General features: G+C 43.4%; 1 protein-coding gene across 10 annotated transcripts in view; it reads left to right on the top strand.

The window, feature by feature from the left end:
• Window positions 1-26973, top strand: part of ARMH3 (armadillo like helical domain containing 3) — a 233646-nt gene that overhangs the window by 52295 nt on the left and 154378 nt on the right. For all 10 annotated transcript variants that reach the window (XM_066240272.1, XM_066240273.1, XM_066240279.1 and 7 more), the window contains 8 exons: window positions 1152-1208; window positions 3012-3055; window positions 4089-4149; window positions 7724-7770; window positions 8914-8989; window positions 10918-11011; window positions 14955-15056; window positions 25716-25774. In XM_066240272.1, coding sequence (XP_066096369.1) covers window positions 1152-1208; window positions 3012-3055; window positions 4089-4149; window positions 7724-7770; window positions 8914-8989; window positions 10918-11011; window positions 14955-15056; window positions 25716-25774 — 540 coding nt within the window. The remainder of the gene's footprint in view (window positions 1-1151; window positions 1209-3011; window positions 3056-4088; window positions 4150-7723; window positions 7771-8913; window positions 8990-10917; window positions 11012-14954; window positions 15057-25715; window positions 25775-26973) is intronic.

Below are 26973 nucleotides of genomic sequence, written 5' to 3'. Positions count from 1 at the left end.
TTTACCACCTTGAGTTGTATTGTAGAAAACCTTATAAACATTTGGGCTGTTAAGAAATCAAAGCTGTCTCTTTCTCCATTCCCAGTTGACATTCAAAAAGTGCCCTTGGAAAGTTGATTAAATAAGGTCTATGTAGGGGGTTAGCTTTTTAGTTGGGTTTCCAAGTTTCTCTGTAATGAGTTTCCTTGGTTGCTGTAAAAACTGCCAATCTGAGAACTATTGTTCCTTGCTTGCCTTGGGTTAGAATTGGTGCCTAGTCTACATGAGGTCTTTCTTCACATCCCATGGGTGGGATGTTTTCAAGGTGAGCAGGTGATTGGTTCTCATCTCACCAGTAGGAGATGGCCCAACTGCTTAATGAGTTTAAATATATGTTCATTTCCGTATGCTGCCCAGCTGAGATTGGGTCTGGAAAAACTCAGAAAATCTTCCAGTGCTTGTAAGTGATGGGACGATCATTAAATCCCAGTGTCCTGACCAGATTGTAGTTTGGGTAATTACATCCTTTCTTTCAGTTCCCCTGCCGTGTTATTTGGGTATCAGATCCATAAATGGCCTCTCTGGCTGTTAAGCAGCTGCCACTTTTCACCCCCCAGGTGGCTTTGTTTTACGGTTGGGTGAGTCAGTCCTAGCACATCGTTTGTGGAATGGTTAGGGAGCCTTTGGGATGAGGATGTAAGTTAGTAACTTACAAATTTGTGCCTTATGGCAAAGAAGCTTTTATGTGCCCCAAAAGACAGTTGTCCCTGTGGACTTGGTAGGTTATTGTCAGGATAGGACAAAGTGAGTTTTGTAAAGTGTTCACTTACTTTTTAGAAACAAATAAGAGAGAAAGATGGGAGAAGTGACAGACATAGGCCTGAGCTGATTTAGCCTAGAGGAAAATGTAGGAAGAATGAGAGAGAGAGAGAGAGAGAGAGAGAGAGAGAGAGAGAATGTGTGTGTATGCATGTGTGTGCTTGGTGAATGCCATGCACACCCAGAGATTTACTGGAAATGGGGGAGTAAGCTAGCAAGTTGGACTGGGTCTGAGGAGTAGGAGCTTTGCTAGAAAGAGAGGGCCTGATAGATGCATTTTTGTTAACACTTTGTTAAGTAGTTTTTGACCTTCTAGGTCACACTCACCTTGAGTTTCCTCTCTTTTTTAACAGTCTGTGAACCCTTATATTGTGAAGCTGTCTATTGTGGATGATGAGGCCACACTCAATGTGAGTATCCAGATCTTTGTGTATTGTTTTAATTACTTGCATTCAGTGGACTGACTTTCAGTGGATATTTAGGGAGCAGAGAGCTATTATGTTAATTTCATCTGGCTATAAGGAGGGAATAGGTGTTCTTTTTAGCGCATTAATGCAACTATCTTATTGTATTCTATTTTCTCATCATGGAAAGAAGGTTTGAGGGGACATTTGCTAGCTAATCATGACGAAATGGTTGGTTATATTTTATGTTATAGTGTGCTGAGGTCGACTATCCTACGGAGTCAGCAAGATACATTTCCAAGAATAAGAAGTCTTAGATGGTATATCAAATCACCATGCTGTACACTTTAAATAGCTTATAATTTTCTATATCAATTACAGCGCAGTAAAGTTGAAACTTGAAAAATAAAGAAGGCTAAGGTGACTAAATGATGGGAGACTTCTTCTTGTAGAACTAGCCAGATGGTGTTTACACCCTGACTGGGTGTGGCTGAAACATGGATGATGGTCTCTACCTGCTACAGTATGCCCTTGAGAGTTTAGGAAATAACACCTGATCTCTGAGTATAGGGAGGAGGAAGATGACCAGGTGTCTGGCTTTGTTCTCTTTCCATTCTTCTAATTTCCCTTATGAATAGAAGTATACAGGATTCATCTTGTGGCCTTCATTGATCTTTGCGTTCTGCTTAGCAGATTCTAGAGGGAAAGTTGAACAATCCTTTAATATTTATTGGACGCTTCGTCTCATTACACTCCTGTTTTCCTGTGGCCTGAAAGGGAATAGCTTGTCTATATGTACCTTCATTAAAAAGTTTTTTTAAAGATTTTATTTATTGAAGAAAGAAAGAGATAGGGAAGAGGAGCAGGAAGCATAAGCTTGTAGTAGTTGATTCTTGTATGTGCCTGACTGGGCAACCCTGGGGTTTTGAACTGATAACCTCAGCATTCTTTATCCACTGTACCACCACGGGTCAGGCAGTTTTAAAATTTAAAAATTTTTTTATTGATTGATTTTAGAGAAAAAAAGGAGGGGTGGGGGGAGAGACAGACAGACAGACAAACAGAAACAGTGATTTGATGGTCCACTTATTTAGGCATTCATTGGTTTATTTTTGTATGTGCCCTGACCAGAGATGGAACCTGCTATCTTAGCATGTTGGGATGACGCTCAAATGCACCTTTATTTAGCTTGGGACTCATTGTCACTTTTATTGTGGTTGTTTTAGAGACTAGGAGAGTTTTTAGTTTGAGCTTCTAATTCAGTCTTCTCTTTTGAGGTGAAAGTGATCCCAGTGAAATTGTCAGTGATCTGGACTGATCTGTTTCATGCCCTGTTACTCTATTAAGTAACAGAAAGTAAAATAATTAGATCAGACAAATCTGTCTGAAGCAAAGGTCCTTTTTTCATTTTATTTTATTTTATTTTATTTACTGATTGATTTTAGAGAGAAGGAGGGGTGGGGTGGAGTAGGAGGAGGAGAGATAGAGAGAAAGAAAGAGGGAAAGAGAGAAACATTGATTGATTGTTATATTTATTTATGCATTCATTGATTGGGTCTTATATGTACCCAGACTGAGGATCAAACCTGCAACCCTGGCATTTGGGGACCAACTGAGCTACCCAGCCAGGGCCCAGAGAATTTCCTTTTGATGCTTTGGCAGTGCCTCTCAGAATTTCTTTTCTTGTTGCCAACTTTCAGGTAGAACTTCTTGAGCTTGGACCCTGGGGTATAATTAGTATTTCCCCTGCCCTAATCAGAGTATTGCTACCAGCCCCTATTCAACCTGTGCTATATTTTTTCTTTCTAGGGAATGGGGCTTGTGATTGCTCAGGCTTTATCTGAGTACAACAGGTAAGTTCCCCTTTGCAGAAGAGAAGCATCTAGTTTTCGTTTGGATTAGTTGAGTAGGAAACAGCTCATAAGAGTTCCTAGAAGAGTATTCAGAGGTACAGCTGCCGGCAGATGTTTTTGTTCTAGTTTGGCTAGATGGCTTTAGCAGGGGTTGTTTTAACATCAGGGGAGAAGCTACCAGGTTAGTGTTCATCTTTTAACAATTAAGCACATTCTTTGTAACCTTTAGTATTTTATTGCAGAGCATTTTAACTAGTATTTCAGCCACAAGCAGGTTTTTTCCATTTAGCACAATATACAATATTTCCCAAATATCATTTTCTTTGTTAAAAAACGGTAGGAAAGCACTGCTTTTTTTTTTTGTACACTTATAAACATAAACAAAAGGAGAAGACATTGAATTATCTCTAGTTTGCCAGATGCTTCTTTTTCATCAGGAACCAACTGTCTCTTCTAGGGGCTGTCTTCACTGATGCTTCCTTTTCCTCCTGCTGTGAATGGGGAAAGATCTGGAAACCAGAAGTATCCCTAGTCCTGGCAAGGGCCAGGCAGGATCTTTCTTGCTTCTTTCCATACTTTTCTCACATACAATTGGGTGTTGATATTTCAAATCTGTCCCATCTCTACAAATAGGTTAACTCACAGATTTCTTCCATCCTCTTCCTTCAAAAACAAACAAGATTTTCACTGTTACAGCCTTGATGCAATTTTACTGTCACACTTTCAAGTAATAATCTGTTTGGGAACTAACTGGATCAGCCATATGTTAGAGCAGTTTCACACATCTGCAGCTTGCTTTCTAAGTCTCTTCCAGAGTAGCCAGGCATTTTGGTACACACTACCACACTACCTCAAGAGCAGATGTGTGTCTCCTAGCTTGCAGGGGTAGCTGCAGTGACTAGATTGTCATAGTGCTTTTGTTTTCTGGAGGGAGTGAATTCTGTGAGTGTTCTACACTGAATACCTAGAATGCTAAGGACGAAGATATACTTGATAAATAATACTAAAGCTGAAGTTAGTTATTTTTGTTTAGGCAATATAAAGACAAGGAAGAAGAACACCAGAGTGGTTTTTTCTCTGCTTTAACTAATATGGTAAGTCCTATTTGTTTTTCTCTCCTGCTCAGAAATGTAAGAGGTTTGTAGAGTTAGACAGTTCTGGACTCAGAAGTCCAGATGTTTGAGATGATGGCATGATGGGGGAGAGAAGGAGGGCTGCTCAGAGCGAATTATTTTGAGAGCTGTATCTCTTCTAGTGATTTCCAAACCAAAGTGGAATGGGAGGAAGAGAGCTCTGATTTCTCTGGGACAATTTTTTTTTTCCATTTTTCCGAAGCTGGAAACGGGGAGACAGTCAGACAGACTCCTGCATGCGCCCGACTGGGATCCACCCGGCATGCCCACCAGGGGCGATGTTCTGCCCCTCTGGGGCGTCGCTCTGTTGCATCCAGAGCCATTCTAGTGCCTGAGGCAGAGGCCACAGAGCCATCCCCAGCGCCTGGGCCATCTTTGCTCCAATGGAGCCTGGGCTGCGGGAGGGGAAGAGAGAGACAGAGAGGAAGGAGGGGGGGGTGGAGAAGCAGATGGGCGCTTCTCCTGTGTGCCCTGGCTGGGAATTGAACCCGGGACTCCTGCACGCCAGGCCGACGCTCTACCGCTGAGCCAACTGGCCAGGGTGGGACAAATTTTTTTATGAATTAATTTAAAGTCTATAATAAAGCTACGTATTAAGCCAGACTTCTGCTTTCTAAAGAGTTGGCTTTGTTTGAGGACCGACTCTAGGGTTTAGATCCAAATTTAACCCTGAATGTATGTGGCTGTCTGCTGTGGCCTCTCGTTTCCTCATAGCTGTTCCTAGAGTTGTGGGATTGGTGCGGATTTGAGCCACTCGTTTAAAGGCGTAATGAATGGCTTTGGAGATCCATGGTCTAGGAAAGGCATTGGTCGGCTTTGCAAGACTGCTCAGGGAGATTTCTCAACCTTGGCATCAAAGGCATTTTGGGCCAGATAATCTGTGACTAAATTTTCTTTATTTTTTATTTTTTTTAATGTTTATTTTATTAATTTTAGAGAGAGAAGAAAGGAAAGAGAGAGACAGACAGAGTTGACAGGAAGATTGATCTGTTCCTGTATGTGCTGTAACCAGGGATCGAATCAGCAACCTCTGTGCTCCAGCATGATGCTCTAGCCAACCAAGCTATCCAGTCAGGGCTGTGACTAAGTTTTCTTTCTTTCTTTCTTTCTTTCTTTCTTTCTTTCTTTCTTTCTTTCTTTCTTTCTTTCTTTCTTTCTTTCTTTTTTTTTTTCAGATAGAGGGACAGACAGACAGGAAGAGAGAGAGATGAGAAACATCAATTCTTCGTTGCGGCACTTTAGTTGTTCATTGATTGTTTTCTCATATGTGCCTTGACCAGGGGGCTACAGCCAAGCCAGTGACCCCTTGCTGAAGCCAGCGACCTTGGGTCCAAGCTGGTGAGCCTTGCTGAAACCAGAAGAGCTCGTGCTCAAGCTGGCGACCTCAGGGTCTCGAACCTGGGTCTTCCGTGTCCCAGTCTGATGCTATATCCACTGCGCCACTGCCTGGTCAGGCTAAGCTTTTTTTTTCTTTTTTTTTTTTTTTTTTACAGAGAGAGGGATTGACAAGGACAGAGACAGGAATGGAGAGATGAGAAGCATCAATCATTAGTTTTTCGTTGCACATTGTGACACCTTTATTTTTCATTGATTGTTTTCTCTTATGTGCCTTGACCGCGGGCCTTCAGCAGACCGAGTAACCCCTTGCTGGAGCCAGCGACCTTGGGTCCAAGCTGGTGAGCTTTTGCTCAAACCAGATGAGCCCGTGCTCAAGCTGGCGACCTCGGGGTCTTGAACCTGGGTCCTCGGCATTCCAGTTCGACGCTCTATCCACTGCACCACTGCCTGGCCAGGCTAAGTTTTCTTAATTATTGATTTTATAGAGCGGAAAGGAGAGAGAGAAAGACAGAAACATTGATCTGTTTCTGTATGTGCCCTGACCAGGGATTGAACTGGCAACCTCTGTGTATTAGGCCAATGCTCTAACCAACCAAACTCTCTTCCAGGGCTCTGTAGATTTAAGAGATAAATCTAGCAAGTCTTAGAATCTAGGCAGATTCAAAAAGTCTTGGGCATTAGTATTCAATTAATCAGCTCTAGGGCAAGACAATATTGAGTTTATTGTAAGAAATAGTCATCCCTCCCCCCGAAAAAAGGAAAATTTCCCCCCAATGCCTATGTCTTTTCCCCCTTCTTCTTACTTAGAGCCTACTCTTAGGAAGGACTTGATAAGCTCTTTAACTTGATAAGCATCAATATAACTAAACCTCTCAGAGGTCAGGGCAGTATAAGTGCTGTATTGGTGTTTGGTTAAATGATTTAGATATAATTTTATTACTCTCAGGGATTTTTGCCTTTTAGCCAAGAAGAAAAAGTTTAGTATCAAACAAATGAAGCTCCATCTGCAGTTTTGGTCATCAGTAAACAGGTAGAAAAGTATTTTTAGAGGAATGGGCATCTTTCTTAGTGCCTCTGATAATCACACATATTGGAAGCAACCTACTCCATTTACTTACTCAGCTGCCCTGCCCAGGACACAAACTCAAGATTTTGTGATCTGAAAGGTGGACAGTGGATCTCATATGCACAGTTCTGGTCTGAAACTCAAGTATACCCCCAAAGACACCTTTATGTTGGATAAAATCAGTCTGTTCTGTGATATTCTTCATGAGTTAGGTTTTTTTTGGTGTTGTTTTAGAGTTTTTTTTTTTTTTTTAAATTTATTGATTTTTAGAGAAAGGAGAGAGACAGGGAGAGGAGAAAGAGTAGGGGGAGAAGCGGGAAACATCAACTCATAGTAGTTGCTTCCTGTTTGTGCCTTGAGCAGGCAAGCCCAGGGTTTCGAACTGACGACCTGAAAGTTCCAGGTCAACACTTTATCCACTGCGCCACCACAGGTCAGACTCTTCGTGGATTAGTTTTTGACTTTAACAAATCAACTTCCAGGAAAGATGTAGAGTGATGAGGATGTCTAGGTTGACATTGACTCTCAGTCATTGGTTACTAAGCTACCCAATGAAAAGGAGAGCTGAGCTGTACTACTCAGCCATAAGAAATGATGATATTTTGCCATTTATGACGATGTGGATGGACCTTGAGAGCATTATAGTAAGTGAAATAAGTAAATCAGAAAAAGCTTAGGATTACGTGATTTCACACATAGCTGGGGTGTAACACTGAGACTCATGGATATAGATAAAAGTGAAATGGTTACCAGGGGGATGGAGATGGGGGATAGGGTAGTAAAGAGGGACAAATATTTGGTGACAGAAAATGATTTGCCTTTGGGTGGTGGGCGTACAATGCTATCAACAGTTCAAATTAAAAAAGAAAAAACTGGATAAAATTACGAAGATTGTTTTTAAGTCCCTTTAAGGAAAGACAATTTAGTGGAGTTTTCTTTATTTAATTTATTACTTATGATTCTTTTAAGATATTCAAAGTGGGCTGATTTTGATGTGTATATGACTAGTGGGCCAGAGTTCCAAATTGCCTTGGGTGGCAAGTAGCTTGTTTTTTTCACTGATTAGAGACTTTTTAGGCAGAGCTCTTACATTTTCCTGCTGTAAGTGTGCAATTCCCTTTTGTTCCACAGGTGGGCAGCATGTTCATAGCAGATGCACATGAGAAAATCTCAGTACAGTAAGTGCCTGACATTCTTGTGTAGTACTTGAACTTTAGTGTTGGCTTTCTGACTGGATATGAGAGTGTGAAATGTGACTTATTGTTAATCTTTTATTTATTGATTGATTGATTGATTTAGGTGGGGCAGGAACAGGAAGTATCAACTGATAGTTGCTTCACTTTAGTTGTTTATTGATTGTTTGTTGTCTGAACCTTGACCTGGCCGGCCTAGGGTTTTGAACTGGCGACCTCAGTATTCCAGGTTGACGCTCTATCCACTGTACAACCACAGGCCAGACTCTTATTACTCTATTATAGATTCAGACTTTTTTGGTTATATATCAAATGTTTCTTGAATTTTTTTTTTTTTTTTTTGTATTTTTCTGAAGCTGGAAACGGGGAGAGACAGTCAGACAGACTCCTGCATGCGCCCGACCGGGATCCACCCGGCACGCCTACCAGGGGGCGATGCTCTGCCCACCAGGGGGCGATGCTCTGCCCATTGTGGGGGGTCGCTATGTTGCGACCAGAGCCACTCTAGCGCCTGAGGCAGAGGCCACAGAGCCATCCCCAGCGCCCGGGCCATCTTTGCTCCAATGGAGCCTTGGCTGCAGGAGGAGAAGAGAGAGACAGAGAGGAAGGAGAGGGGGAGGGGTGGAGAAGCAGATGGGCGCCTCTCCTGTGTGCCCTGGCCGGGAATCGAACCTGGGACTTCCACACACCAGGCTGACGCTCTACCACTGAGCCAACCGGCCAGGGCCTGATTCTTGAGTTTTAAACAATAATGAACCCTTAGTTTATTCTACTTTAGTTTTGTGTATTGAACCCCAGGAAACTGAGAAACTTCCCAACTATCTCTGGAATGAAGTGAAAGAGGGCTGGATATTTGAGCCAGTTAAGGACTTAACTGGATTGGGGTGAAAAAGTGAGAGTGAAAATAGTGAATGAAGTAGGTAAGAACTAAGGTATTAAAGTTAAGGCCTTTACTCTTTCCTTTTGCCAGTGTACACTTTACATATGCCCATAAAAGAAAATAAAGGAAGTATTAGAAACTCAAAAGGATTAATAATGAGGAGCTGGTGTGAAATCTTATCTTGATGGTTATATTGTTGTAGCTCCTCCACAATAAGAGCCTCTTCAATTTGTTCTCTTTTTCTTTAGAACCAATGAGGCCATCCTTCTGGCACTTTATGAAGCTGTTCATTTAAATCGCAACTTCATCACAGTGTTAGCTCAGGTTGGTTATATTAAAATCTCCAATCTTTTTCTTCCTGAATTTCATATAGATTCACTGCATTGAAAGCCTTCTGGATTTGCCTGTTTTAGCCCTGCTTTGCATTGTTGAGTGGTGATAACGAAGAGTTGCATCAGTTGCCATTGCTTCATGCTACCCTCAAACGTGTACTATGTTTCCATCTGGTGCAAAGTGGGTCTGAGAACTTGCAAAGTTAATGGTATTGGCCAATTTACTCATTCTGTTAACCCAGATGAGTTGAGATTATGTCATTTGGCTTACTAGAAATCCCTTGGTATTAATCTTCCCATATGGGTTTTTATATTAGTCTTTCTGCTTTCTAAACCACTGAAATTACAATTGGAGATAAAATAGGTCAAGTCACTTTCTTATTATCTGACCAGTTTCCAGAGAAGAAAAGTAAGGACTATTTTGTCCAGCATAAAGGTAGCTGTTAACAGAAAAAAGTGGTCTACAGCTAAAGCATGAAGTCATAGACTACTGAATGCTGGATTATTTGCCTAAAGGGATAGCTTCAGTAATTGGAACAGAGGGGACTAAAATAGGCTGAGAACTCAAGTGCTGTCTGTGAAAGCTTTCTTAAAAAATTGATCATTTTTATTTTAAAGTCAGACTGCTTACAATATGTATGTAGGTTTCTTTTTTTTTTTTTTTCTGTGGCAGAGATAGAGTCAGAGAGAGGGACAGACAGACAGGAAGGGAGAGAGATAGGAGATATCAATTCTTCGTTGCGGTTCCTTAGTTGTTCATTGATTGATTTCTCATATGTGCCTTGACCGGGGGCTACAGCAGACCGAGTGACCCCTTGCTCAAGGACCTTGGGCTCAAGCTGGTGAACCTTGCTCAAACCTGATGAGCCTGTGCTCAAGCAGAGACTCTGGGGTCTCGAACCTGGGTCCTCTGCGTCCCAGTTCATCGCTCTATCCACTGCGCCACCGCCTGGTCAGGCTATGTAGGTTTCTTTTAAAGGGAGGTTTGCTTATGTTTGTTTTTTTTCTCAGAGGGCAGCTGTGTATGGGATCCACTGATTGAGTTTAACAAAACAAAGTCATGCTTAAAAAGCAGTGTGCTGGTTTGGGGTCGGCCTAGGAATGTGCCTGGCCTATACTCCTTGCTCTGCTCATCTAACTGCCTACCACAAGGACTATAAACCAAACACAAGAAGACACATAATTTTCTATGACTGATAACATAAGAGACTTTATTTACTATTCTCATTATGTTCCTTGTCTGCTTTCTGAATTCTCTGTTTTTAAAGGAAAGTAAAGGCTGGTAAAGTTGTTGGGGAGGAGAAGGAAGTAGCTTCCACTCAGCTTCATTCTTAAGAGATGATGTGGCAGGCATGGCTAAGGAAGGTCAGGGACAGAGGAGCCATCTGTTTTGGTCCCCAGTGGATGTCTGCACCATGTTGTTAGCTTCCTACCCCCACATACCCTTGTTTGTTGTGGAACAGGAAGGCTGTCATCTGCATAGCTTTTTATAGTATCTGTCATTCCCTTGGCTTACCTGAATTTATTATCGATGACGTGGCCATCAGAAAAGTCTGTTGATGTATTTTAGGGTGATCTGATGAGAGTAGTTCTTTGCCAAGTTCAGATAGGACTGCAAATGCCTCCTTCTTTTTTATAGACTAATTTTGTATATTTATTTAGTTCAGTTTTTTATTTTTATGGTTCTGCAGTAAAACTTATATAATGAGAACTTAGTTGCTTAGAAAGAACTAGCCCACAGAGCTTCTTACTAGTGTTTAGCAAGCATCGACAGTAATCAGGTAGTTATGGGAATTCAATGTAGAAGCAGTCCCTCCTCAGTGAGCTTTCTCTGAGGCCAAGAATACCAGAAAGGATATTAATCAGAGGATACTTGGACCTGGATTTCCTCTCTTCTTACCCATCTGTGTTCTTTCTCAGAGTCATCCAGAGATGGGCTTGGTGACGACCCCTGTCAGTCCTGCCCCAACAACCCCAACCACACCACTTGGTACCACACCACCCTCCTCTGATGGTAAGCCCATAACCTCTTTTGTTTTCTTGATTAATATGGTCTTAGATCTTTCAGGGTGAGCATAGCTGTGTTGAACAAAGAACATAGTTGTTTATTCTTTCACTTAAGAAATTGTCTGGTGCTTGCTTTGGCAGCACATACACTAAAATTGGAACGATACAGAGAGAAAAAAAAAAGAAATTGTCTGGCTTGACCAATGGTGACATAGTGGATAGAGTGTTGACCTAGGTCCCAGCTTCAAAGCCCTGAGGTCCTGGCTTGAGTGCAGGTTTATCTGGCATAGGCTCATCAGCTTGAGCATGAGGTTGTTGGCGTGAGTGGGATCATCAACATGATTCCATTGTCACTGGCTTGAGACCAAAGTTGCTGGCTTGAGCAAGCAGTCACTGGCTGGGCTGGAGCACCCTGGTCAAGGCATGTATAAGAAGCAATCAATGGATAACTAAAAGTGCTACAACTACGAGTTGATGGTTCTCATCTCTCTCCCTTCTTGTCTCTGTCTCTTTCTTAAAAAAAAATTGTCTGAAAGATATTTTCCTTCAGGACTCCTTAAGCTCTAAAGAAATCTTTGGAAAAATAGTTAAGTACTTTTCTCTGTGTAAGGAGCAATACTAACAAAAATTAGGGGATATTTCATCATTTTATATTCATTTAAAAATATTCCCTAATATTTGTGAGCAGTGTATATAATGCCAGTGTGTATTCCTCAGGGAATGGTTGAATCATGAAGTGCTAGATTTTTTTTTTCTTTGTAGTTGAGAATAGGGGAGATAGTGAGGCAGACTCCCACATGCATCTGACCAGGATCTACCTGGCAGCTCTGTCTGGGGCCAATGCTTGAGTACCAAGCTATTTTTTTTTTTGCTGATTTTTTTTTTTTTTTTGTATTTTTCCGAAGCTGGAAACGGGGAGAGACAGTCAGACAGACTCCCGCATGCGCCCGACCGGGATCCACCCGGCATGCCCACCAGGGGGCGATGCTCTGCCCACCAGGGGGCGATGCTCTGCCCCTCTGGGGCGTCGTTCTGCCGCGACCAGAGCCACTCTAGCTAGCATCTGGGGCAGAGGCCAAGGAGCCATCCCCAGCGCCTGGGCCATCATTGCAGGAGGGGAAGAGAGAGACAGAGAGGAAGGAGAGGGGGAGGGGTAGAGAAGCAGATGGGTGCTTCTCTTGTGTGCCCTGGCCGGGAATCGAACCCGGGACCCCTTGCACGCCAGGCCGACGCTCTACCACTGAGCCAGCCGGCCAGGGCGAGTACCAAGCTATTTTTACTGAGGCTGATGTGCTTAGGCCAACTGAGCTATCCTCAAGTACCCGAGCCATACTCGAACCAATTGAGCTAGTGGTTGTGGGAGGGGAAGAGGGAGAGAGGTGGGGAGAGAAGCAGATGGTCACTTTTAGACAGAGGAGAGAGAGAGAAAGAAGGAGAGGAATGGGGAGCATTAACTTCTAGTAGTTACTTCTCATATGTGCCTGACCAGGCAAGCCTGGGGGGTTCAACTGGCAACCTCAGCATTCTAGGTTGACGCTTGATCCACTGAGCCACTACAAGTCAGAGGAAATGACCTTCTTTGATCTGCTATCTCTTCTTGACATTCTGACATTGGACCTGGGGCAGTAGCATTTTAATGTAGTATAATAAATATTGGTGCGAAAGCATGACAGGGAGGTGCCACTGATATTTATGTCTGTGGTAGGAAATTGGATCTGTCTAAACTTGAAAGCAAACACAACAAGTTAAAAGTAAAAATAAAAAAAAATTGAAAGCCAAATTCCAAAATACTTTAATGAGAAAGAGCAAGTAGTGAGGATTGCTTACTTATCTCTGCTTATTCAGGTCACTGAGTAATCCAATGGAAATACTGCTCTTTCTCTTTAAGGATGAAGCCTGCTTGGTTACCATGGATATCAAAAGCTGTGTGTGTACACACACACACACACACACACACACACATCTTAGTTTCATGTGATGTTGGGCTTTGGATGCTTCAGAGAACTGCCTTTCAAAGTGTTCATTGTGAACACTTCCACCCACACACTTGATTATGCAATGGCAGGATTTGTGCTTACTTACCTACAACTAGCGAGCTTTTATTTTTTTCTAGTGAGAACATGCAGTCAGCCTACTTTCAAATGACTGTCTCCCTTGACAAAGGCTGCTGGGAAGAATTATGAAGGCAAAGATCAAGGAATAATTTCCTTAGGAAGGAGATTTTAATTTGTTAGGGATCTTACTCTCTCTCTTCTGCTTTGTTGTTTTTCTTGTCTCCTAACTCATTTCCTTTCTGTAGAGGTCCTAAATATTATAACCTTGTTTTCAGGTTTTGTTTTTTAATTATAGTGATGCTCAGTAGCCTAGTTATATTTAAAGGTATAACACTGGAGCCATTATTTTTAAAAGCCAACAGTTTAGCTGTAACATTTGTTCTCAGCTCAGACTTGACATTTGATAACTCAGCCTTGGCATGAGAGGACTTTCTGGTAAACTAAAAATACATATACTTCTATATTTCTACATATTATATAAGACAGTTTTCCAGTCATTGCTGTGTGTGAGTGGGGGGAAAAGTCCCACCTACCAGTTAGATGCCTTTCTCTGTTGGACTAAGCAATGATTATGGGCTCTGAGCTTCTAAATAGGGTGTAGTTTAAAATGACAGTCTTAGGTCATTTACTCATAACATGAATTAAGACCTTTTAGTATTTCAACATAAAAATATATTTGTCTTTTATTAGTTCTTGGGGGTTGAACTGTGGGAAAACAGCCAAGGATTGGGCATGCTAATTTCTTCTCATGAGGCGTTTTGCCTTGCTTGCTGTGTATTATGGATCCATAATATGCAGATGTTTCCCATTGTTAATAAATGTTCTCTGCATATATCATAACAACTCCAGAGGGATCCATTATGATATGAATACATATTATGAATAATATACCAAACTCAGCTGAGTCTTCATGGGCAGAAATATAGCCGAAAGCTATAGCTTCTTTAGCTTGTCTGGGCCATTATGAGCCTCCTTTTGCTTATATCATGTCTTTGTAAAAACACTGAACAAAGTGTCTAAGTCTACTTTAAAGTCCTAGAGACTTGGGGAATATACATAAGATTGGTCTGGTCCCGCACTGTCCATTGGGACTGTGGTTTACAGAGTGGGAGCAGTGGCAGGGTAGTTTTTCTTGGGAAGAGCAACAGATGGGTGTGTAAAACTCAGTCCCAGGCTGTCCACAACAGTAACGTCCTCCTGTTTTCAGTCTGGTATTCCTTTTTAGGTTCCCTTTCACTGGGGGTAAGGGATTAAGGAGTACAATTTAAATGTAGTTGCCTTAACTTTTCCCCTTGCATTTTGGGTATTTCCGGCTTAAGGTTTATTCTAAAAATTGAGCAAGATTTCTCTCTATTAGGAATGAATTGTCATTTATTTTAAGCAGGAGACTCATCAAAGCAAAATTCATTTATATTCAGTACAGATCTTTCCCTTAGGTACAAATCAAAATGCCTTTAAGAAGGACCTTGAACCTTTTTGGGTTACTTGGAGCTAGAAGTAGAATCAAAATACCCTTTTTTAGTACTGGGAATATCGGGGAACACTTTGTAAAGTATATGAATGTCTAACCACTGTGCTGTACACCTGAAACTAATACAAAATAATACTGGATGTAAATTGTAATTGAAAAAAAATGCTCTTTTTAGGATGTTGGGAGAAAAGCATTGTTCCTAGAGATTGGCCCTAGATATGAGAGAAGAGCATTGGGCTTAATCTTGGGAGTAGGAAGGGTCCTAGGGACCCAGGAAGACTAGATAAAGGTTATGTGATGAGCATGTGGTCTTCCCTCTGTCGTGGAAAACACATTTAGTGGTTTCCTTGTCTGCTGGTAAATTGGTTACGAAGGTAGAAGTGTTAAGTAGTATAGGCTAACTGCATTTCATTGTTCTATTGCAGTTATAAGTTCTGTGGAACTCCCACTGGATGCAGATGTACAGACCAGTAATCTACTGATAACCTTCTTAAAGTATAGCTCGATTGTCATGCAGGACACCAAAGGTAAGGCATGCTACTTTGAGGGCTCAGGAAGCAGGAGGTGTGGCAGGCAACTGCTTAGCTAGAATCAAGGAGCAGCATTAATTTTTGAAGCCTCCGCAAGATGAACCATTGGGGCCTCCTGTGCAAGGTGATGGTCCTGATTACTGAAAAACAGTGATTTCTCACTGCCAGATGGTAGTTAGGTGGTATTGGGGAAACCTGGAGCTGGAGGGGGAGCGCTCCAAAATAGAACAGGAAAAAAAATGGTCTCTACAAAAACTAGCAAGTCTTCCTAGCAGATTTTGGTAAGTAGATGCAAACTCTTTTGTGTGGGAAGTGGGGGGATTAACATGCTTCAGGGAATTCCCTTTTGAGGACAAGAACTGAAAGCACCAGTTTGTAGTGAGAATTAGAAGACTGTTGTACAGACTACAGTAAAAAGAGGTGAGATTCAAAGAGATTGTGTTCCTTAACACTTAAAACTAGAAGTGTCAGTACCCATCCCAGAGTGGAAAGTGGGAGAAAAATGGGGGATGGGAAAGTTTGAGTTTATTGTGTCTGGGTTCTTGTTCATCCTGTTGATGATTTTTCTATGGTTTTTAAATTGGTGGTAGGGTAGTAGAATCTTTGGGCTAGGAGTGAGTGGGGATTAGGAGGAAACCCAGCAAATTCTGTTCATTATATACCTTAATTTTGTCTTTTTATTTTTGCATTTTTCTGAAGCTGGAAACAGGGAGAGACAGTCAGACAGACTCCCGCATGCGCCCGACTGGGATCCACCTGGCACTCCCACCAGGGGGTGACGCTCTGCTCACCAGGGGGCGATGCTCTGCCCTCAGGGCGTCGCTCTGTTGTGACCAGAGCCACTCTAGCGCCTGGGGCAGAGGCCAAGGAGCCATCCCCAGCGCCCGGGCCATCTTCGCTCCAATGGAGCCTTGGTTGCGGAAGGGGAAGAGAGAGACAGAGAGGAAGGAGAGGGGGAGGGGTGGAGAAGCAGATGGGCGCTTCTCCTGTGTGCCCTGGCCAGGAATTGAACCCGGGACTTCTGTACGCCAGGCCGACGCTCTACCACTGAGCCAACCAGCCAGGGCAATTTTGTCTTTTTTTAACTCTGTTTTTTCTTTATGCTAGATATATCTGTTCACAATTTTTATTTCTATTTTTATTGTGGTAAAATATACGTAACACAAAATTTACCATTTTATTCATTTTAAGTGTACAATTCACTGGCGTTAATTTACACTATTGTGTAGCCATTACCACTATTGCCTGCACTGTTTTCATGTTGCGAAACTGAAACTCTGTACCCATTGACCTCTAACTCCCTATCCTCCACATTCTCTCCTTTCTCCAGCCCTTGGCAACCTCCATTCTACTTTCTGTCTTTATGAATTTGACTACTCTATATACCTCATATCAGTGGAATATATCCGAGTTTTTTCTTCTCCTTTTTCCAAGTGAGAGGAGGGGAGATAGAGAAACAGACTCCTGCATGCACCCGAATGGGAATCTTCCCGGCAACCCCCTTCTGGGGCTGATGCTCTGCCTATCTGGGGCCATGCTTGCAACCGAGCTATTTTAGTGCCTCAAGTAGAGGCTCCACAGAACCATCCTCAGCGCCTGGGCTGATGCACTGGAACCACTCGAACCATGGCTGCAGGAGGGGAAGAGAGAGAGAGAGAGAAGGGGGAGGGGGAGGAGTGGAGAAGCAGATGGTCACTTCTCCTATATCCCCTGACTAGAAATCAAACCTGAGACATCCACATGCTGGGCTGATGCTCTACCACTGAGCCAACCAGCCAGGGCCGAATTTTAAGATTCTTTGGAAATAAACCTTCTAGGTAGCATTTTTCTTCCAATTATTTTATTTTATATTTTGTATTTTTCTTTTTTCTTTTTTTTTCCTGAAGCTGGAAACGGAAAGAGACAGTCAGACAGACTCCCGCATACGCCCGACCGGGATCCACCCGGCACACCCACCAGGGGCGACGCTCTGCCCACCAGGCGGCAATGCTCTACCCCTCTGAGGCCTCGCTCTCTTGTGACCAGAGCCACTCTAGCTCCTGGGGCAGAGGCCAAGGAGCCATCCCCAGCGCTCGGGCCATCCTTGCTCCAATGGAGCCTCAGCTGCGGGAGGGGAAGAGAGAGACAGAGAGGAAGGAGAGGGGGAGGGGTGGAGAAGCAGATGGGCGCTTCTCCTGTGTGCCCTGGCCGGGAATCGAACCCGGGACCTCTGCACGCCAGGCCGACACTCTACCACTGAGCCAACTGGCCAGGGCCTATTTTGTATTTTTCTGAAGTGAGAAGCGGGGAGGCAGAGAGACAGACTCCAGCATGTGCCCAACCAGGATCCACCCAGCATGCCCATTAAGGGGCAATGCTCTGCCCATCTAGTGCGTTGCTTCATTGCAACCGGAGCCATTCTAGCTTCTGAGGTGGAAGTCATGGAGCCATCCTCAGCAACTGGGCCAACTTTGCTCCAATGGAGCCTTGGCTGTGGGAGGGGAAGAAAGAGATAGAGAGAGAGGAGAGGGGGAAGGGTGGAGAAGCAGATGGACGCCTCTCCTGTGTGCCCTGGACGAGAATTGAACCCTGGACTTCCACATGCCAGGCCGATGCTCTACCACTGAGGCAACAGGCCAGGGCCCCTCCAATTTATTATTATTTATTTTATTTTTATTAAACAATTTTTTTTTCATTGATTTGAGGGAGAGAGAAAAGCATCAAGTTGTCCCACTTAGTTGTTCCATCTATTGTGCACTTACTGATTGCTTCTCACATGCGCCCTCACCAGGATCAAACCTGCAACATCTGGCACTCCAGGTTGGTGCTCTATCCATTGAGTCACCCAGCCAGAGTCTACCTCCTTTTTTTTTTTTTTTTTTGTATTTTTCTGAAGCTGGAAACGGGGAGAGACAGTCAGACAGACTCCTGCACGTGCCCGACCAGGATCCACCCGGCACGCCCACGAGGGGCGACGCTCTGCCCACCAGGGGGCGATGCTCTGCCCCTCCAGGGCGTCGCTCTGCTGCGACCAGAGCCACTCTAGCGCCTGGGGCAGAGGCCAAGGAGCCATCCCCAGCGCCCAGGCCATCTTTGCTCCAATGGAGCCTCTGCTGCGGGAGGGGAAGAGAGAGACAGAGAGGAAGGAGGGGGGGGTGGAGAAGCAGATGGGCGCTTCTCCTGTGTGCCCTGGCCGGGAATCGAACCCGGGACTTCTGCACGCCAGGCCAACGCTCTACCACTGAGTCAACCGGCCAGGGCCAGTCTACCTCCTTTTTTAAAGTGAAAAACTTCAATATACAGAGAATTTGAAAGGATCATACAGTGATCACTCATATACCTGTTAATATTTTGCCATATTTGGGTTATCTCTAAATTTCTTTGTTATTATTTTGGCTGAATCATTTTAAAGTAAGTTGTAGACATCATTCTGCTTCATACTTTAAGTACTTTGGCATATATCTCAAAGATGTTTTCTAAGACATACATCATTAAAGCTAAGAAGATCAACAATAATTCTCTAATACTATATAATATTCAGTCCATATTTAGTTTTTCTCAGTTGTCTCAAAAATGATAGTTTTTAACCATACCTAGCATTTTATTTTTTTTTGACAGAGACAGAGAGAGGTACAGATAGGGACAGACAGACAGAAAGGGAGAGAGATGAGACGTATTAGTTCTTTGTTGTGGCATCTTAGTTGTTCATTGATTGCTTTCTCATATGTGCTTTGACCAGGGGGCTACTGCAGTCACCCCTTGCTCAAGCCAGCAACCTTGAGCTCAAGCTGGTGAGCCTTGCTCAAACCAGGTGAGCCTGCACTCAAGCTGGCGACCTTGGGGTTTTGAACCTGGGTCAGTCGCATCCCAGTCTGACACTCTATCTACTGTGCCACTGCCTGGTCAGGCAACCACATCTACCATTTTAATGATTGTTTTTAATTAGCATTTTATGTAGAACCCAAGGGCTGATCCAGTGAGCTTCTCCCATTTACAAGAAAAATTTCCTCCTAATTACAAAAGTAATTGGATTGCTATTTGTTAAAAATTAAAACATTCTAGCAATGGACAACTAACAAAGTGAAATTCCTTTGAAATTAAGCTCTTTAGAGTTAATCATTCTTAACTATTTGGTGTACTATATATTCTTCCTTTATAAGCCTTTCTGTAAGAACCATTAAATCCTATTTTAGAACCCTAATGTTCTTTCTGCTCAGTAGTTCAAGTTTGGGTTCTTAAATTATGGTCCATAGATAAGCTTCAGATTGCCAGATAACAAAAAACCCAGTTTCATTATAGAAGCAAAATTGCTAAAATACTATTGCTATTGTCATTTGACTTTCTGTGAGGAGAGACTAATGCTTTCTGAGGTAGTTTAGGATTCCCTTTGGCATAAAGTATACTTTAGAAGGCTCTGGTTTGCCAAGTGGGTAGGCTGGGCATGTTTCTGGTGAGAGGGTTTTTAGGAGTTCCATAGTAGAGCTGAAAGGCTGCCTAAGAGGGTGAGAGCAGGATATGCGTACAGGCTTTTGGAGTAAGAAGGAAACATTGGTAGACAGAGAACTAAAAAATAAATATGGCCTGACCAGGCAGTGGCGCCGGACTGGGATGCAGAGGACCCAGGTTCGAGACCCCGAGGTCGCCAGCTTGAGCGCGGGCTCATCTGGTTTGAGCAAAAAGCCCACCAGCTTGAACCCAAGGTCGCTGGCTCCAGCAAGGGGCTACTCAGTCTGCGGAAGGTCTGCGGTCAAGGCACATATGAGAAAGCAATCAATGAACAACTAAGGTGTTGCAACGGGCAATGAAAAACTAATGATTGATGCTTCTCATCTCTCTCCATTCCGGTCTGTCTATCCCTCTCTCTGACTCACTCTCTTCTCTGTAAAAAAATAAAATAAAATAAAATAAAATAAAAATAAATATGGGAACTGAATTGCCAGCGTTAAAAGGAGCCTGGGTGGGCAGAGTCTAAATCCTGTTATACTCAGACACACTACATTAGCTCTTGCAGATTTCTGCCTTATAACACTTAGACTTTTTTCTTCTGTTATGCATTGTGAGTGTGTTCTTTTAAAAGAGACAGTTATATTCAAGGCTGAGATAGATGCTAGGTGTTCATGTCACAAACTCCTAACATAGAGTGGCCCATTGGGAGCTGCAGAGATGGAGAACCTCTGAGACTTGGCAAGTGAGATCAGGCCGGCAAGGATAACAAGACTCTTGTGTACCAGTGTTTTCTGAGGCCATTGCTTCTCTTTTATGGAGAGGGGTAACCTCTTTCTTTCTCTCGACATATTGCAGCAAAGAGAAACTGTAGATGTTGACCTTGAAAATGATCTTTTAGCTTTGCTTGATATAATACACTGAATTGAGGCCCTGGGAACTCATTTTTAGCTTTAATGATTATATAAACCTTTTTGCCATGGTCACTTTGCCATCCATAAAATGGAAGGCAAAATTGAGGCAGATTAATTGCAGTATGTGTTGCCTCAGGCTGTATGTCTCTCTAAACAAAGGCTGGATTAGGTCTTTGCCAATAGGCAGCCTAAATATGGCAAGGGGCGGGTTAGGTATGATTAAGTGTTAATTAAAAAAAAAAAAAAAAAAAAAAAAAAAGAGCCTGACCAGGCGATGGCGCAGTGGATAGAGCGTCGGACTGGGATGCAGAGGACCCAGGTTCGTGACTCCGAGCTCGCCAGCTTGAGCGCGGGCTCATCTGGTTTGAGCAAAAGCCCACCAGCTTGAACCCAGGGTCGCTGGCTCCAGCAAGGGGCTGCTTGGTCTGCTGAAGGCCCACGGTCAAGGCACATATGAGACAGCAATCAATGAACAACTGGGGTGTTGCAACACGCAATGAAAAACTAATGATTGATGCTTCTCATCTCTCTCCGTCCCTGTCTATCCCTCTCTCTGACTCACTCTGTCTCTGTAAAAAAAAAAAAAAAAGACCCCTCTGTTACTTCTTTTGACTTTCTTCTTGTCTCTTAAGCTCCTGAGCTTCAGCATGACCTCTAAAGTGATTTCATTATGTTTTGGGGAGCATAGAGGCCATTTTTTCTTATCTCTGCTCCCACTGCCCCAGATGTTACATTTCTTTATTATCTACCCATTCGATATCTATAAAATACACTTTAAAAATATATGTATACTTTTGCCTGACTGGTGGTGGCACAGTATATTGAGCATTATCCCAGGACATTGAGGGCCCTGGTTAGAAACCCTGAGGTCGCTGACTAGAGCCTGGACTCATCAGTTTGAGTGCGGGCTTGCCAGCTTGAGCATGGGATTGTCATTTGAGCGTTGGGTCACAGGCTTGAGCGGGAGATCATCAACGTGATCCCAAGGTTACTGGCTTGAAGCCCAAGGTCGCTGGCTTGAGCCCAAGGCCTCTGACTTCAGCTAAGGGGTCACTGGCTTGGCTGGAGCCACCTGGTCAAGGCATGTATGAGAAGCAATCAATGAACAACTAAAGTGAAGCAACTACGAGATGATGCTTCTCATCTCTTTCACCCCCCTTCCTTTCTGTCTCTCTCTAAAAAGATATTTAAAAAATAATATACTTGTAATATATATGAATATTGTTATAAAGTTTATTATAGTATAATAAATAATATAAATTATCATGTATAATAATAAAATGAACATATGTGAACCTATTACCCAACTTAAGTAATTATTAATGCTGTTGAAGCTTCCTGTGTGTCCCCGCCAATAACTCCTTTTCTCTCAGTTCTCCAGAATTTTGTGATTCTCTCTCCCTTGATGGCTGTGCTTTCAACGTCTTTTCTTGAGGTTCTTCTGACTTTAATGTGGTCACTGTAAAGAAGAATCTGCTGCCTGACCTGTGGTGGCGCAGTGGATAAAGCATCGACCTGGAAATGCTGAGGTCGCCGGTTTGAAACCCTGGGCTTGCCTGGTCAAGGCACATATGGGAGTTGATGCTTCCAGCTCCTCCCCCCCTTCTCTCCCTCTGTCTCTCTTCTTTCTCTCTTTCTCTCTCTCTCTCTCTCTCTCTCTCTCTGTCTCTCCCTCTAGAAAAAAGAAAAAAAAAAAAGAATCTGCTTAACCTTGAAAATAGACATTAGGCAAAAATATTTTAAAATACATGTATATCTACCCATAGACTTCAAGTTGATTCATCGAAGTCTTAACAGATATGAGTGGGTGGTTTGATTAAACTTAGTTTTTATTATCCTTTTCTGAATAAAAAATATAATGAAATATGCCTTATTTTTGCATTCAGAACTTAAAAAAATTTTTTTAATTCATTTTAGAGAAGGGGGGGAGAGAGAGAGAGAGGAGAGAGGAGAGAGGAGAGAGAAAGAGAAGGGGGAGGAACAGGAAGCATCAACTCCCATATGTGCCTTGACCAGGCAAGCCAGGGTTTTGAACTGGCAACCTCAGTGTTTCCAAGTTGACACTTTATCCACTGCACCACCACAGGTCAGGCCCCAGAAACTTTTTTTTTTAAGTGGAGAAGTAGCTGCAGGCTTTCCTGTGGGAATAGCTTATCAGGTTTGGGGGAAGGAAGGATAATGCCAGACAAATTCTGTTGCCACAGGTAGAGGTAGAAGAGTCTGATGAATCTAGATTTGCCTGGGCAGGGGTGCTTCTCTCTTTTTTTAAAAAAAAATTTTAATTTTTTGTATTTTTCTGAAGTGAGAAGCAGGGAAGCAGAGAGATCAACTCCCGCATGCGCCTGACTAGGATCCACCCGGCATGCACACCAGGGGGTGATGCTCTGCCCCTCTGGGCCGTTGCTCAGTTGCAACTGGAGCCATTCTAGCTCCTGAGGCAGAGGCCATGGAGCCATCCTCAGTGCCCAGGCCAATTTTGCTGCAGTGGAGCCTTGGCTGCAGGAGGGGAAGAGAGAGAGAGAGAGAAAGGAGAGGAGGAAGGGTGGAGAAGCAGATGGGTGCTTCTCCTCTATGCCCTAGCTGGGAATTGAACCTGGGACTTCCACACGCCAGGCCAACGTTCTGCCACTGAGCCAACCAGCCAGGGTCAGGGGTGCTTCTCTTTGGCTGCTAGGGGCTCCGCTTTAAGCTATGGAGAATGTCAGCTAGGGATTGTCATCGCACTCTTTTTGCACTGCCTCTCTCTGAGGAGAGGTAAATGTATTTCTGGACCATAACCCCTTGATATTTTCTAATTGTCAGGTTTTAGTTGATAGTTCCATCTTTGAGGTAGTAGCAGGTTAATGTTAGGGTGAGTACTGTTAGCTCACTTCTATAGTGCTGTAATCTGTTAATATACCTCTCTAGAATGGTCTTCAATCTGGATCCTGTTAGGGCTAATTTGAAACATCATAGCCTGACCAGGAGGTCACGCAATGGATAAAGTGTTGACCTGGAACCTGGACCCAGGTTCGAAACCCCGAGATTGCCGGCTTGAGTGTGGGCTCACTAGCTTGAGTGCATAGTCACCAGCTTGAGCATGGGATCATAGACATGACCCCATGGTCGCTGGCTTGAGCCAGAAGGTTGTGGGCTTGAGCAAGGGGTCACTGGCTCTACTTGATATAATACACTGAATTGAGGCCCTGGGAACTCAGCCCCCTGGTCAAGGCACATATGAGAAAGCAGTCAATGAACAACTAAGGTGCTGTAACGAAGAATTGATGCTTCTCATATCTTTCTCTACCTGTCTGTCTGTCTGTCTCTCTCTGACCCTCTGTCTCTTTCACTAAAAAAAAAAAAGAAGCATCATAAGCATGATCTGTTTTAGATAAGCTGGTATGACCCTCTTCTTCTTTTTTTTAATTAAAAATTTTTTTAAATATTTTTTATTTATTAATTTCAGAGAGAGAGGAAGGGAGAGACAGAGACAGAAACATCAAGCTGTTTCTGTATGTGCTCTGACCGGGGATCGAACCGGCAAGCTTTATATATTGGAATGATGCTCCACCAGCGGAGCTATCCGGCAAGGACCGACTCTCTTCTTACTCCATTTCACACCCTCACGCACAAAGAGCCTGGATAGTAAATAAGCTTTGATGCTTCTGGTGATTGGAGGTGATAGTGATAGAGCAGCTCTTTCTTGTTCATAGGTGGTTTTATTTTTTAATAACTAGACTGTGAGTTCTGGGAGACCAGGGGCCTTTGTTTTGTTCATTGCTATGTATGTAGTGTCCAGTGCAGTGCTTGCTATATAGTAGCTACTAAATAAGTATTATAGAATAAATGACTTTAGAGGGAAGAAGAGTGATCAAGCGTTCACAGCTTTCCTGTTTGTAAAAAATGTGCACAGTGCAAGGAGAAGCATGAGCTTGACTCTGGTTTCTAGCTAGTTTCTTTCTGATTCCACTGCCAATTTGCTGTGAATTGTTAGGGCTCATAGAGGGTGGTGCTTATAGCTGGTGAATGGGGAAGAGTTGGAAAGGGAATGGACCTGACTGTAGAGAAGCAAAGGGCATGGCCCACTAGAACCATTACAGTAATTAGATGGCTTTCAGGAAGGAGGTTGGTTAGCTGTCCATCAGAATACCAAGAATATTTAAGAAAAAAATCTGGGGAATTCTTTTTCCTAGAAGAAAAGCAAGAATTATTTCAGTAGAATTTTTTTTTTATTTCATTTATTGATTTCAGCCAGAGAAGAAGGGAGAGAGAGAGAGAAAGACAGACAGACAGGAACACCAATTCATTCCTGTATGTACCTTGACCAGGGATTGAACTGGCAACCTCTGCTCTTCGGGCTGATGCTCTAACCAGCCAAGCTATCCGGCCAGGGCAAACCTTGATTTTCATTCATGAATTTTGTGGGGAAGGAAAGTGTGAATGTTCTTTTTGATGATACACATCTTTATTCTCTAGAGAAATATGGTCTGGATGATTTAGAGAGAAGGGTTTTATTTTTATTTATTTATTTATTTTTTTGTATTTTTCTGAAGTTGGAAACGGGGAGGCAGTCAGACAGACTTCCTTCGCATGCGCCCGACCAGGATCCACCTGGCATGCCCACCAGGGGGCAATGCTCTGCCCATCTGGGGCATCGCTCTGTTGCAACCAGAGCCATTCGAGCACCTGAGGCAGTGACCACAGAGCCATCCTCAGCAGCCAGGCAAACTTTGCTCCAATGGAGCCTTGGCTGTGGGAGGGGAAGAGAGAGACAGAGGAAGGAGAGGGGGAGGGGTGGGGAAGCAGATGGGTGCCTCTCCTGTGTGCCCTGGCCGGGAAATGAACCCGGGACTCCTGCACGCCAGGCCGACGCTCTACCACTGAGCTAACCTGCCAGGGCGAGAAGGGTGTTATTTATTTATTTATTTATTTATTTTGGTATTTTTCCGAAGCTGGAAACGGGGAGAAACAGTTAGACTCCCGCATGCGCCCGACCGGGATCCACCCGGCACGCCCACCAGGGGCGAGCTCTGCCCACCAGGGGGCGATGCTCTGCCCCTCCGGGGCGTCGCTCTGCCGCGACCAGAGCCACTCTAGCGCCTGGGGCAGAGGCCAAGGAGCCATCCCCAGCGCCCGGGCCATCTTTGCTCCAATGGAGCCTTGGCTGCAGGAGGGGAAGAGAGAGACAGAGAGGAAGGAGGGGGGGGGTGGAGAAGCAAATGGGCGCTTCTCCTATGTGCCCTGGCCGGGAATCGAACCTGGGTCCCCTGCACACCAGGCCGACACTCTACCGCTGAGCCAACCGGCCAGGGCTGAGAAGGGTTTTATTTTTATTTTACAGATGAGCATCGGCTTCATAGCGGCAAACTCTGTCTGATTATCCTCACGTGTATTGCAGAGGTAGGTCTCACCAGTCTTCTGGTATTAGCTAATTTCTTACAAAATGCTATCTTTTTCTGCCCTTCTTGCCCCTTAGGGTCCCAAAGCTTGGGAGAGAAAATATGCCTCTTTTGTATTATCTGTCTCCTCCTGCTAGAATATAAGCTCTTGTAGCAGATATTTTGTCTCCTTCACCAGTCCACTCTCAGTTTCTGGTGCATAGTAGAGGCTTTATTAATATTTACTGCATGAATTAATGAATTATGAATTATAATATAACTGCTATAATTCAGAACTGGAAGATTTTAGCTCTTAATAGTGTATTTTCATTCTTTATATAATTATATATTATTTATCAATTTTAGAGTAAGAGGACAGGAGAGAGAGAAAGAGAAAAAAAAGAGAGACAGACAGACTGATTTGTTGTCCCACTTATGTGTGCATCCATTGGTTGATTCTTATATGTGCCCTGACCGGGGATGGAACCTGCAACATTGGCATATCAGGACAACGCTCTAACCAACTGAACTACCCAGCCAGGGCTAACTCTTAATAGTTTAAAACAAGAGACTTAACTTTCTTTAGAAAAAAAGAATCCTGCCCCTTTGAAGCGGCTCATGTTGGGTCTTTTCCATTTCACAAAATGAAAAAAGGAGCTCAGGTGTCCTGTGAGGGGAAGTGGAGAGAAGCCAAAGAGGGCAACTGGAAAGTGAGTGAAGTTGGGCTGAGTGCAGTTTGGCGAAAAAGAGTCCAGGGAGTTAAAGAAGAGTTGCTTTGGCTTTATAAGGAGCTACTTTTGCTTGGATTAATTAGGCCTGAACTCACCCTGGATTTTGGTAGCAACACAGGTATGGCAGAACTTGAATCAATTTAGAGCTAAATTTATAGCTTTGACCTCCCCCTTCCTTACAACAGTAAAAGTGGTCCACATGGAATAGAGAGAGATCTCTCTCAGTCCTTTATGTTCTCTGAAAAGATGGTCTACTTTTCACCAGGTTAGGGATAGCTGGTTGTAGAAGAGCTGCCGATTAGCAGTGGGCCTGGTGTAATTGCTTTACAAAAATCTTTCTAAGAAAATCTTTAAAGGAGTTGTATTTCGCAGATTGTAACAGCTCTAAGTAATTGGAGTCTGAAGGCATGTCAGATCTTCGGCTAAGGTGTTGGGAAAGGGCCAGGGGATGTTTTATTACTGATCCATGATGAAAGGTTTTTGATTTCCC

This window comes from Saccopteryx bilineata, chromosome 7, assembly GCF_036850765.1.
Source record: "Saccopteryx bilineata isolate mSacBil1 chromosome 7, mSacBil1_pri_phased_curated, whole genome shotgun sequence".
NCBI classification, from domain to species: domain Eukaryota; kingdom Metazoa; phylum Chordata; class Mammalia; order Chiroptera; family Emballonuridae; genus Saccopteryx; species Saccopteryx bilineata.
The sequence above is the reverse complement of the archived record's forward strand: the minus strand, read 5'-3'. Positions and strand labels throughout refer to the sequence as shown.